Below are 12807 nucleotides of genomic sequence, written 5' to 3' on the forward strand. Positions count from 1 at the left end.
CTTCTGTGACAGGTAACAAATCTGTTTTTACAAAAAAACAAAGAACACCGGATACAAAACAATTTGAGTGTTAGTTTTATTAACCAAGAATGACACATGAGAATCTGCAAGACACTCATACAGAGATACTATTAACTCTTTTTCATGAAATGCTTTTTGACCTGTACACTACAGAGGCAGAGCTCACTAGAAACTTAGCAAACATTAAGTTTCACTCCAAAAATAAATAATGATTATAATAAATTAGATGCTGATGATTATTTGATCTTTTAAGCATTAAAAAACTAAAAACTAAAATGTCCTCAAACGTCTTGTTTTTGTCCGATCAACACGCCAGAGATGATCAGTTTATCATAATGTTCAGAGATATCACATTTGAGAAGCTAGAAGAATCAAATGTTAACGATTATGAAAATAGTTCTTAATGCATTTTCTGTCATTCGATTAACTGATTAATAGATTTTAAATGTTGCAGCTCAAAGTAAAGCTCATTCTTAAAAGAGGACACTTTAATTCTTTTTTAAAAACCTTTTGGTAAAACTCATTTTTGAATGTCCAGTAACTTTTCTTCTTTTTTTTAAAACGGGATATTTACAGAACATTTTGTAGGTGAAAGCCACACATGCGTTCACTCAGGTGTTCTCGTGACATTTCTTCATGTGCAACTTGAGGCTGTATTTGACGATGAAGCTCCTGGAGCAGAGCGTGCAGGCGTACGGCCGCTCCCCGGAGTGCACGCTCAGGTGCGACTTCAGGTGAGCCGACTGGGTGAACTTCTTGCCGCACTGGCTGCAGGTGAACGGCTTCTCGCCCGTGTGGATCCGCATGTGAACTTCCAGGTTCTGAGACGTGGCGTACGTCCTGGAGCAGACGGCGCACACGAAGCGCCTCCCTCGGGCGCTCCCCGGCTGCCCGTCACAGAGCTGAGGTTGACCCGATTGGTCCCTGTAGTGGGCGAAGTTCATCATGTCGTCGTCGTCGTACTCGAACGCAGAGTTGCTGTTTTCAGACAGCTGGCAGTCTGTGGAAATGGAGCCTGTGACGCTGATCATCTTGAGCCCGAAAGCGTCGCCGTCCAGGTTTTCGTTTTGGTGAAACTGAGCGAAAGCCAACTGACTTTTTGACTGTTTGGTCCACGTCAGGCTGAGATCTAGTTCCCTGCTCGTAGGAGACTCCATCAGAGCGCCGTTACCGAAATACGCCTGTCTGTTGGAGCTGGAAGGGACCGGCGAGCAGTCCTGGTGGACCAGCTGGACGTCCGGGTCCATCTGCGAGGAGTAGGAACAGACCGACTCGCCGGCCTCCATCTCATCATCGCCGCCGAAATGGCCGGAGCAGCCCGGCTCGCTGCGAGGAGGAGAGTCCAGAGTGTAGACGGTCACGCTCTTCTTCTGCGTCCCGGCGGTTCTCAGCGCGAGCGGCTCGGAGGACGACTTCCTGTCGGCCTCTTCGCTTCCCGGCCAGAGTCTCTTCACGCTCCGGCTGACGGGCGTCGACGTGGCGCACTCTCTGGTCGCGGCCGTCCCGCCGTCAGCAGGCGTTTTGTTATCTGGAAGAAAAAGACAAAATGCGTCACAACGCTGGAAAAACATATTTCAGTTTACTGGTTTTCACTTTACGGCCCAAGTGGGGAAGATATTCTGACCAGTTATGCATCACAGCGATGAGAGTTTAGCAAACACAGGAACTTTAGACCATGCACGATATATCGTTCAAATAGGGCCGTCAATGTCTTCTATATTTTATTTATTAAAAACTGTGCGTGACGTTTACACTCACCTTCCTCAAAGGTGTCGTTACTGTCCGAGTCTTCGTCTTTGATCAACACCACGTCTGGAATCTGGAAACAATTTAATTAATGTAAGAATGAATACAGCCACCAGAGCAATAACACTAATGTTCAATAAAATTAAATAATAATAAATTAAAACATCCAGGCAAATAATTGATCTTAAAATATTAAATTTTTGTATCAAAATAATGACAAACTTTCTTGAAATAATGACTTGGTATATCAAAATAATGAGTTTTTATCTTAAAATAATGACTTATTATCTCAAAATAATGAGTTTGTATATACAAATAATGATAAACTTTCTCAAAATAATGAGTTGGTATCTCAAAATAATGAGTTTGTATAACAAAATAATTACAAACTTTCTTGAAATAATGACTTGGTATCTCAAAATAATGTGTTTGTATCTTAAAATAATGAGAAACCTTCTCTAAATAATGACTTATTATCTCAAAATAATGACTTATTATCACAAAATAATGAGTTTTATATCAAAATAATGAAAAACTTTCATGAAATAATGACTTGATATCTCAAAATAATGTGTTTGTATTTTAAAATGAGTTTTATATCAAAATAATGAGACACCTATCTTAATAGTGACTTATTATCTCAAAATAATGAGTTTATATCTCAAAATAATGAGTTTATATCTCAAAATAATGAGTTTATATCTTAAAATAATGAGTTTATATCTTAAAATAATGAGTTTATATCTTAAAATAATGAGTTTTATATCAAAATAATGTGTTTGTATTTTAAAATAATGAGTTTTATATCAAAATAATGAGAAATCTTCTCTAAATAGTGACTTATTATCTCAAAATAATGCGTTTGTATCTTTTATCTTATTATTGATGGTTCTAATAAGCTGATGAGAAGCTGTTTCCGGAGGTAAAGAAGAAGCCAGGCCGGCTTTGTGTTCACCTCCTCCTGCAGCACCACAGCGTCTCCTCCGTCTCCTCCGGGAGCGGCAGCGGCAGGACCGATGTCTCGCTGCCGCTGCTGCGGTGTTTCCGCCCGTTGTGCGCCCTCGGCGGACGAGGCGAACTCCGGTTCTGCCGCCTCCTTGCCGCCCCCCCGGACCACTATGGACTCGATGAGGTGCAGCTTCTTCTTCAGGTCCTGGTTCTCCTGGTAGCTGCGGCTGATCTCCGTCTGCAGCACCGCGTAGCGTTCGTCCAGCAGCGCGCAGATCTCCGCCACCGCCGCTCTGCTCAGCGCCTCCATGACGGCGGAGAGCTGCCGCTGAAGCGCCATGCCGCTCAACACCGACATCCCGCCGCTCCACGCAGAACCGGACCGAACCGGACCGGACCGACAAAGCGCTGAACTGGCAACACGGAGCTCCCTCAGGCCCTCACACACACACACACCGTGATGTCGGTAACGGAGCCGCTCACCGGATCTGTTCGGATATTAAAACCTCCGACGCTGCGCTCCGCTCCGGTACAAAGACCAGAACCGAGCCGCTGCTTCCGCCCGATTCACTTCCGGAATATCACTGCTGACTTCAAAATAAGAGCCTGTTGTTATGGTTGTGACTGGTGTTCCCAGGAGGAGGAACACAAACACTGAGATTTCGAGAATGAGTCATAAGTTTATGAGAAAAAAGTCATATTACAAGAATAAAGTCATAACTTTACGAGAAAAAATCGTAATATTACGAGAATAAAGTCATAACTTTACGAGAAAAAGTCGTAATATTCCGAGAAAAATGTTGTAAAATTGTAATTTAATGAGAATAAAGTCTCGCACTACCGGAATATCACCGCTGACTGCAAAATAAGAGCCTGTTGTTATGGTTGTGACTGGTGTTCCCAGGAGGAGGAACACAAACCCACACAAACACACGAATACACACACACACACACACACACACACAAAAAAAAAAAACTGAGATTTTGAGAATGAAGTCATAAGTTTATGAGAAAAAGGTCGTAATATTACGAGAATACATAACTTTATAAGAAAAGTCATAATATTCTGAGAAAAAAGTTGTAATTTAATAAGAATAAAGTCATAACTTTATGAGAAAAGTCATAATATTCTGAGAAAAAATCGTAATATTATGAGAATAAAGTCATAACTTTACGAGAATAAAGTCATAATCTTCTGAGAAAAATGTTGTAATGTAATGAGAATAAAGTCTCGCATTACCGGAATATCACTGCTGACTCGAAAAATAAGAGCCTGTTATGGTTGTACTGGTTATTCCCAGGAGGAGGAACACAAACACACACACACACACAAAAACCCCTGCGATTTCGAGAATAAAGTCATAACTTTATGAGAAAGAAAGGCGTAATTTAATGAAAATAAAGTCATATCTCAAGAAAAAAAAGTCCTAATATACCGAGAAAACAGTCATAACTTTACCAAAAAAAAGTTATAATATTACAAGAATAAAGTCTCGCACTACCGGAATATCACTGCTGACTTCAAAATAAGAGCCTGTTGTTATGGTTGTGACTTGTGTTCCCAGGAGGAGGAACACACACACTGATAATAAAGAATAAATAGATTAAAAGAAAAAAACATCAGGCAGATGATACAAATAGGTAGATTAAAAATAAATACAATAATAAATAGGTCGATAAAATACGACAGAGTATATTCCCCACATTTAGGGAAAAAAAAGAGATTTTGAGAATAAAGTCCTAATATGAGAATAAAGTCATGACTTTATGAGAATAAAGTCATAAGTTTACGAGAAAAAAAGTCGTAATATTACGAGGTCCGTGTGGTTCTTATAAACGCAGTTTCTTGCACAATCTTTTCCTGATACTGATGATAATACGACGGAGTAATAGGACCACGTTGAGGGGAAAAAAAATCAGAGATAATTTCCTCCTCAACAAAAGAGGCAGTATCCTCCAGTTAGGTTTAAGTTTAAATCTCTTGAATATCTGCAGCTGCATGAAGCTGCCAGTTGAGCCTGGAACCAGTCAGCTGCTGTTTCTCTGTGCTTCTATTGTGTGAAAGGCGTTTGTTAGTGATTCTATTGGACATTGTGTGTTGGGACAGAGAACAGTCCAACAAAGACAGACAGACAGACCGACAGGACACATACAGCCTAGTGTCTGACAGGCAGCTCAGTGAGGACATAAATCCTACTGGATTTTTTGAGACCGATATTGATATTTGAGTTTTTTTTATATATGTAGATATGTAGTAAGCAAGAAGTTATACAGTGTAAACATAAACCTGTCAGGGATCTCCGGAGGAAAAACGATATAATGGAGACATTTCTCTACTGATAATTTAGGTTTCTGACTGGCCAAATATCTGCAATTTACTAGCTGATATCAGCCTGCTCAGCCTATTCGACTGTTGTAAGACCATTAAATAGGCGTCATCAGTCGCTATAAGCCCCATAGATCTGGGTCAATAGCCCAAAGAAGTTGTAGTTTTGTTGCCTAAACCTAAAGAAGTTGTAGTTTTATTGCCTAAACCTAAAGAAGTTGTAGTTTTGTCTCCTAACCCTAAAGAAGTTGTAGTTTTGTTGTCTAAACCTAAAGAAGTTGTAGTTTTGTTGCCTAACCCTAAAGAAGTTGTAGTTTTGTTGTCTAAACCTAAAGAAGTTGTAGTTTTGTTGCCGAAACCTAAAGAAGTTGTAGATTTTGCCTAAACCTAAAGAAGTCGTAGTTTTGTTATCTAAACCTAAAGAAGTTGTAGTTCTGTTGCCTAAACCTAAAGAAGTTGTAGTTCTGTTGCCCAAACCTAAAGAAGTTGTAGTTTTGTTGTCTAAACCTAAAGAAGTTGTAGTTTTGTTGCCTAAACCTAAAGAAGTTGTAGTTTTGTTGCCTAAACCTAAAAAAGTTGTTTTATTAACTAAACCTAAAGAAGTCGTAGTTTTTTTGTCTAAACCTAAAGAAGTTGTAGTTTTAATGACTAAACCTAAAGAAGTTGTAGTTTTAATGACTAAACCTAAAGAAGTTGTAGTTTTGTTGCCTAAACCTAAAGAAGTTGTAGTTCTGTTGCCTAAACATAAAGAAGTTGTAGTTTTATTACCTAGACCTAAAGAAGTCGTAGTTTTATTGCCTAAACCTAAAGAAGTCGTAGTTTTTTTGTCTAAACCTAAAGAAGTTGTAGTTTTAATGACTAAACCTAAAGAAGTCGTAGTTTTATTGCCTAAACCTAAAGAAGTTGTAGTTCTGTTGCCTAAACCTAAAGAAATTGTAGTTTTATTTGTGGATCTACTAATCGTTTCAGCACTAATTCAATGCTGACTTTGACTTGTTTCTTGCACAGAGATTCAGTCTCTACTGGCTTCTTCTAGTCTGTAAAATTATTCGTGTCTAGAGTAACACTGGTTCTACACAGGTTCAGGGCACCTCGTTGAGCCTTACACTAACATTTAGCATCTGATTATAAGCAAAGCAAACACTGAATGAAGCAAATCAGATTGCACGCTTTTAATTCCACCAACCAATAAACATTCACATGCTTCTCAAAGGTGTTGGCTCTCTACAGGAATCCCTTTCACCGTGGCTCTAACCATAGATATATACTGTATGTATATACACGTAGACACCGCATTGACCGCTTCAGCCCGCTGCTGCGATACGTCAACGTCGCCGCCATATCGGGGATATGGCACATATTGGGGATATGGCACATATTGGGGATATGGCACATATTGGGGATATGGCACATATTGTAAATTTCAAGTTTTAAACACAATATTATGTTACCTAAAAATAACAAACGCTAGCTAGCTCCTATCTGATGAAGATCTAAAAGCTAACTTAAGCTTTGTCCGAGGATTAGATAACAATAACTAGCAAACTAGCTCTTATCTGATCTATGGAAGCAAATGTTTTGTAAAGATGTAACTTAAACTGTAATGTTGTTGATGTGAAACATTCTTAAAGGAAAACGTGTTATGAGAGTATGACTTTTTAAAACCATATCAACAGACAGACCGGCCGCTGATCCATGAACTGGAAGCAGTAATGTAACGTTATTGAACCGTTCACTTGTGTTTACAGACTAGCCCTGACCTCCTAATGTGGTGGCGAAGTTGACGTACGATCCAAAGGCCAATGCTGCATCTACATGTGTGTGTATATATATATATATATATGTGTGTGTATATATATATCTATATATATATATGGCTCTAACCTGAAGTACTGAAGTGGACCGAAAAGGGCCCACGTTCTTTTTGAGGTAAGAATTGTTCTGGATCAGGTCGTAGTCCCATTTAGCTTCGTGTCAGGATTCTACCAAGGCAGTTCAGATGGTTAAACGTATGTAAGGCCTGTTAAACTTAAAACAGTCAAACCTGTTGATGAGTTTTTTCAATGGAAAAAAAGCACTTTAAAAAACATCTTTAAAAGGCCTTCAACTTAAACAGATCTATTTCAATTATTAGTTCGGTAACAGCTGTAAGGTCCCGGTTAAACTATCACAGTTTGGAGCTCGGCACCTCGGTACCACGGGTGCATATACTGTATATCTCAGCTGGTCCGAGCACGGTGTCGGTGTTAAACAGCCGGATGGTGTTTCTGCTGATGGATCCTCAGGTTCTGCTTCCCGGCGAATCTCTTCCCACAGTGCTCGCAGGCGAACGGCCGCTCTCCGGTGTGGACGCTCTGGTGCGTCTTCAGGTGTCCCGACTGCGTGAAGCGCTTCCCGCACTGAGCGCAGCTGTACGGCCGCTCGCCCGTGTGAACGCGCAAGTGCGTCTCCAGGCTGCGGGACGACGTGAAGCATTTCCCGCAGTAGCTGCAGACAAAGCGCCTGTCCCTGCAGTACTGGTTCAGCTCCAAAGGGTCCAGTCCGGAGCCGCCGAGACCGAGCGCCAAGGAGAAACCCGCAACGTTCAGGTCCGACACTTTATCCAGCAGCGTCGACCGGTGCGGGACGGACACCATGCTCGGCAGGCCCTGATTGGTCCACGAGGAGCACAGGTCCAGGTCTGTGTCGTAGGGGAGCGAGCCGATCAGAGATGCGCCCCGCGTCAGCTCAGAGGTCCCGGGAGGCAGCGAGGCGGGGCTTCCTCCGGACCCGAGGAGGAACGGCTTCCTCGTCGGCGGAGCTTCGCAGTCCGACTCGGAGGCCAAGTCATACACCACATCCGAAGAGCTGCTCTCGGCGCCCCCCGCAGGGCGCGGAGACCCCGGTGCGCTGTGGTAGTCTCGATGCTCCGACGGCCCGTTACTGTTCTGATCCCACAGCCTCATGATGGCCGCCGAGGTGGAGACCGTCATCCCAGAGGGTCCTTCTTCACTGTCGTCTGTGTCTGACAGCTGCATCTCCGTTCCTTCAGACACACAAATCAACAGAGATGAAAGAAGCAGCAGTGAATTCAGGGACTAAAGACCGTCTGTCGAAATGACTATTGTTATTTATCTTTCTACATAAAACATCGGCCCTTTATTACAGTACAGACTGACATTTTATTTGACGGTCTGATCCCAACCGTAACGTGAGCAGCGTGAAAAGGCTCATTAACAAAACTCGTCTACCAGTTCACTAAAGTGACATTTTAAAGGTCCCATATTGTAAAAAGTGAGATTTTCATGTCTTTTATATTATAAAGCAGGTTTAAGTGCTATATAAATACTGTTAAACTATCAAAACGCTCAATATATGGAGAAATACACACTGTATTCAGAAATTCAGAAAGTAGAAGAGAAGGAAAAAGTGGGCGTTCTTGAACCCCAGGAGTTAATCAAAGCAGTGGGCGTTCCTGTCACGCTCAACAGAAACGCCCCTCCACGACTGCAATCAGACCCGTCTCCTGAGTTTAAGCGTTTTCCTCTCTTACCGTCCTCGTTGAGAAGCAGCTCCTCCGTGGAATCGTGGTCGTGGACCTCCTCTTTCGCCGTTTCCTCCTTTATCAGAACGACGTCCTGATCGCTCGGCTCCTCCGCGGCTCCCGTCGAAGGATCCTGAGAGTAGAAAACAACAGAATAAACAGCTGCTGTTTAGTTTACTCTTAGAGACTTTAACTTTATGGTTACAGATGTGCTGAATCAGACCTTTACAGCACAACTAACTATTCATTTTCAACAAAAACAATGTCACTTACAGAGCCACATCTGTGCACCAAACTCCCCAAAAAGCAACAGGTTCAGATTCATTTAAATAAGCAGGGAAAAATAATACGCTTGAGTTTGTGCAGTTTAAATGCAAATTACTGTCAACTTTTTCCTCAAACCATAGCGCCTGAACTGTTCTAAGATTAAATAAAAGCACCACTGTCGTGTGGACAGAGAGAATAAGTGTTCAATCAGGGGGGTCAAACCAACCTCTTTGGTTGCGGGGGTCAGCTCAGTCGACGTCTCCAACACCGGTACCCTTCCACTTCTTTTGAGATTTGCTTTCGGTTGTTTTGCCGCCGCTGCAGCTGGTAAGGCACGTTCTGGATCAAAGACAAAAACACAGTTACGATATTGGTTCCTCATGTGGGACGGAGGAGACCACCATGGGTCTTTGGAGGGGTTCTTAGTGGGTTTCCTTGATCCCAGTATGAGGTAGGCTGTAATCCCAGGTCTCACTGTATACTTTACTGCTGTATATAAGTACAAATGTTGTTCCTGCCAAATTTCTACGCGATACTGAGTCAAACGTATCGGAACAAATTCACTACTTAAATTAGGAAGGAGACGGTTCTATGAACAGTTTTCCAGTGGAGTTTGGTGTAGCCAGGAATCAGCAACCGGCGTCTCTTCAGCTCCTCTCCAGAGGCTCCCTGTGGAGTTATAGAAATGGAAATGAATAACTGTTTTTTATTTATCATTGTTGTAGGTCTACGGTACGACGGAGGATTAGGGCCACATTGAGGAAAATAAATAAATCTGAGATTTAGAGAATAAAGTCATAATATTATAAAGTAGTAATTTTACGTGTTATTTTTTTTCTTTCTCGTAAAGTTATGAAATTATTCTCGTAATATTATGACAGTGAAAGTTGCTGAGCCCTGGGTGTAGATAACAGCAGTTGTTGCTTAGCCCTGGGTGTAGATAACTGCAGTTGGTGCTGAGCCCTACATGTAGATAACAGAAGCCAAGCCCTGAGTGTAGATAACAGCAGCTGAGCCCTGACTGTAAATAACTGCAGTTGGTGCTGAGCCCTGGGTATAGATAACAGCAGCCGAGCCCTGAGTGTAGATAACAGCAGCCGAGCCCTGAGTGTAGATAACAGCAGCCGAGCCCTGAGTGTAGATAACATCAGTTATCGGAGCCCTGGATGTAGATTACAGCAGTTGTTGCTGAGCCCTGAGTGTAGATAACAGCAGCTGAGCTCTGGGTGTAGATAACAGCAGCTGAGCCCTGGGTGTAGATAACAGCAGTTGAGCCCTGGGTGTAGATAACAGCAGCTGAGCCCTGAGTGTAGATAACAGCTGCTGAGCCCTGACTGTAGATAACAGCAGTTATCGGAGCCCTGGGTGTAGATAACAGCAGCTGAGCCCTGAGTGTAGATAACAGCTGTTGAGCCCTGAGTGTAGATAACAGCTGCTGAGCCCTGACTGTAGATAACAGCAGTTATCGGAGCCCTGGATGTAGATAACAGCAGTTGTTGCTGAGCCCTGAGTGTAGATAACAGCAGCTGAGTCCTGGGTGTAGATAACAGCTGCTGAGCCCTGGGTGTAGATAACAGCAGCCGAGCCCTGACTGTAGATAACAGCAGTTATCGGAGCCCTGGATGTAGATAACAGCAGTTGTTGCTGAGCCCCGAGTGTAGATAACAGCAGCCCAGCCCTGGGTGTATATAACAGCAGCCGAGCCCTGACTGTAGATAACAGCAGTTATCGGAGCCCTGGATGTAGATAACAGCAGTTGTTGCTGAGCCCCGAGTGTAGATAACAGCAGCCCAGCCCTGGGTGTATATAACAGCAGCTGAGCTCTGGGTGTAGATAACAGCAGTTGTTGCTGAGCCCTGGGTGTATATAACAGCAGCTGAGCCCTGGATGTAGATAACAGCAGTTGTTGCTGAGCCCCGAGTGTAGATAACAGCAGCCCAGCCCTGGGTGTATATAACAGCAGCTGAGCTCTGGGTGTAGATAACAGCAGTTGTTGCTGAGCCCTGGGTGTAGATAACAGCAGCCCAGCCCTGGGTGTATATAACAGCAGTTATGGAGCTCTGGGTGTAGATAACAGCAGCTGAGCCCTGAGTGTAGATAACAGCTGCTGAGCTCTGGGTGTAGATAACAGCAGCCCAGCCCTGGGTGTAGATAACAGCAGCTGAGCTCTGGGTGTAGATAACAGCAGCCGAGCCCTGACTGTAGATAACAGCAGTTATCGGAGCTCTGGGTGTAGATAACAGCAGCTGAGCCCTGGATGTAGATAACAGCAGTTGTTGCTGAGCCCTGAGTGTAGATAACAGCAGCTGAGCTCTGGGTGTAGATAACAGCAGCTGAGCCCTGAGTGTATATAACAGCAGCTGAACTCACCGGGAGTGAAGTCCATGAAGCCGCCGCTGGCCACCTCCAGCCCGCCGTAGTCCAGCTTGTTGGTGTTCCTGCGGTGCCGGTGCCGGTGCCGGTGCCGGTGAGCCATGACGTTCTCCATCAGCTGCAGCTTCCTCCTCAGGTCCTGGTTCTCCTGCTGGCTGAGGCGGATCTCCAGCTGCAGAGCGGCGGATCGCTCCTCCAGCAGCCCGCAGATCTCCGCCACGGCCGCCCGGCTCAGCGCCTCCATGATGGACGTCAGCTGACAGTGAAGCGCTTTATAACCCGACATGTTGAGACAAACAAACCGCCGAAACACGGTGCGTTCAGAGGTCCGGTCCGGTTCTTCAGCCGAGCAGCGAGTCGACCTGCCCGGGGAACTGATGGGTCGATGCTGCGGAACCGGAACGTTTGGTCGTTTGTTGTTTGTTGATAGTCGGTCTGTCTCCTCCTCTAAAAGGGGGGGGACAACTTCCGTAATGCCACTTTTCAAAGTAAAAGCTCAGCGTGGATGACAATTCAATTCAATTCAATTTATTTTTCATATAGCGTCAAATCACAACAGAAGTTATCTCAAGACGCTTTCTATATATAGAGCAGGTCTTAGACCGTACACCATAGTTTAGAGACCCAACAAGAGCCACCAAATTAGATTTTTTTAAACCGACGCTAACAAAGACAATTATATTCATTTTAATCGCTCTCAATCTGTGAGCCGACTCATTAAACAAAATAGACAATTTTACCCCATGATTATAATTATATTATTAGACAAATACCATATATAGTAGATGCAAATGATATACAAATGAATGCAATACATTTTTTTATAGCTAATGGTCACTTTGTATATTAAGATTTCACACGTTTTACTCATACTTTATTTTAAAAAATCAATACAGTAGTTAAATAAACATGTTCAAATTAAAAAAAAAATCTGCAAATTTATTTTAAAGTATAAAAATAATATAAAAGACAAAATCAAGATTTTATACAAAGCAGATGATTCCTTACTATAGATAATACTTTCTGTAGTATATTTGAAACTCGTTCCATAATGACCACCAAATTCTACTTACAACTTGTATTGAAATACATAATCCTTTATTTATTTTTATTTGCTTTAAAAGTAGAGAATCGCTATCAATCTGTGAGCCGACTGTTGATCGCTTTTCCAAAGTAGATTAATACTATTATCACAAATAAAATAAAATAAAACAAAATAAACAATTTTACCCCATGATATTAATTATATTATATATTAATTTAGACAAATACTATATATAGTAGAGGCTCATTTTGTGGATACAAAACCTCTCTTCCATTATCCAAATGATATACAATTTAATGCAATACATTTTTTTTTTGCTCTTATTTGCACTTATTTGACATCTATAGCTAATGGTCACTTTGCATGTTAAGATTTCACACGTTTTACTCATACTTTATTTTTAAAAAATCAATACGGTAGTTACATAAACATGTTCAGATCTAAAAAATAAATAAATCTGCAAATATATTTTAAAGTATCAAAATAATAATAATAAAAAAAAATCAAGATTTCATACAAAGCAGATGATTCCTTACTATAGATAATACTTTCTGTAGT

At 42.2% G+C, this 12807-nt stretch overlaps 1 protein-coding gene across 2 annotated transcripts; it reads right to left on the minus strand.

Annotated features, from left to right (window-relative positions):
* Positions 1-52: 52 nt before the first annotated feature.
* On the minus strand, positions 53-11644 carry LOC141776413 (uncharacterized). 2 transcript variants are annotated; one of them, XM_074649987.1, is made up of 5 exons: positions 11202-11644; positions 9058-9170; positions 8574-8697; positions 7346-8066; positions 53-858 (listed from the first exon to the last, which is right to left on the minus strand). In XM_074649987.1, the coding sequence occupies exons 1-5, from the start codon at positions 11488-11490 to the stop codon at positions 633-635; spliced, it is 1473 nt and encodes a 490-aa protein (XP_074506088.1). In that variant the 5' UTR covers positions 11491-11644; the 3' UTR covers positions 53-632. The 2 variants fall into 2 exon arrangements, with proteins under 2 accessions (XP_074506088.1, XP_074506087.1); XM_074649986.1 differs by lacking the exons at positions 7346-8066; positions 8574-8697; positions 9058-9170; positions 11202-11644 and adding exons at positions 1780-1840; positions 2723-3276 and having other exon boundaries at positions 53-1549.
* Between the last annotated feature and the right edge of the window lie 1163 nt (positions 11645-12807).

The sequence above is a fragment of the Sebastes fasciatus genome, chromosome 11, assembly GCF_043250625.1.
Source record: "Sebastes fasciatus isolate fSebFas1 chromosome 11, fSebFas1.pri, whole genome shotgun sequence".
In the NCBI taxonomy this organism is placed as follows: domain Eukaryota; kingdom Metazoa; phylum Chordata; class Actinopteri; order Perciformes; family Sebastidae; genus Sebastes; species Sebastes fasciatus.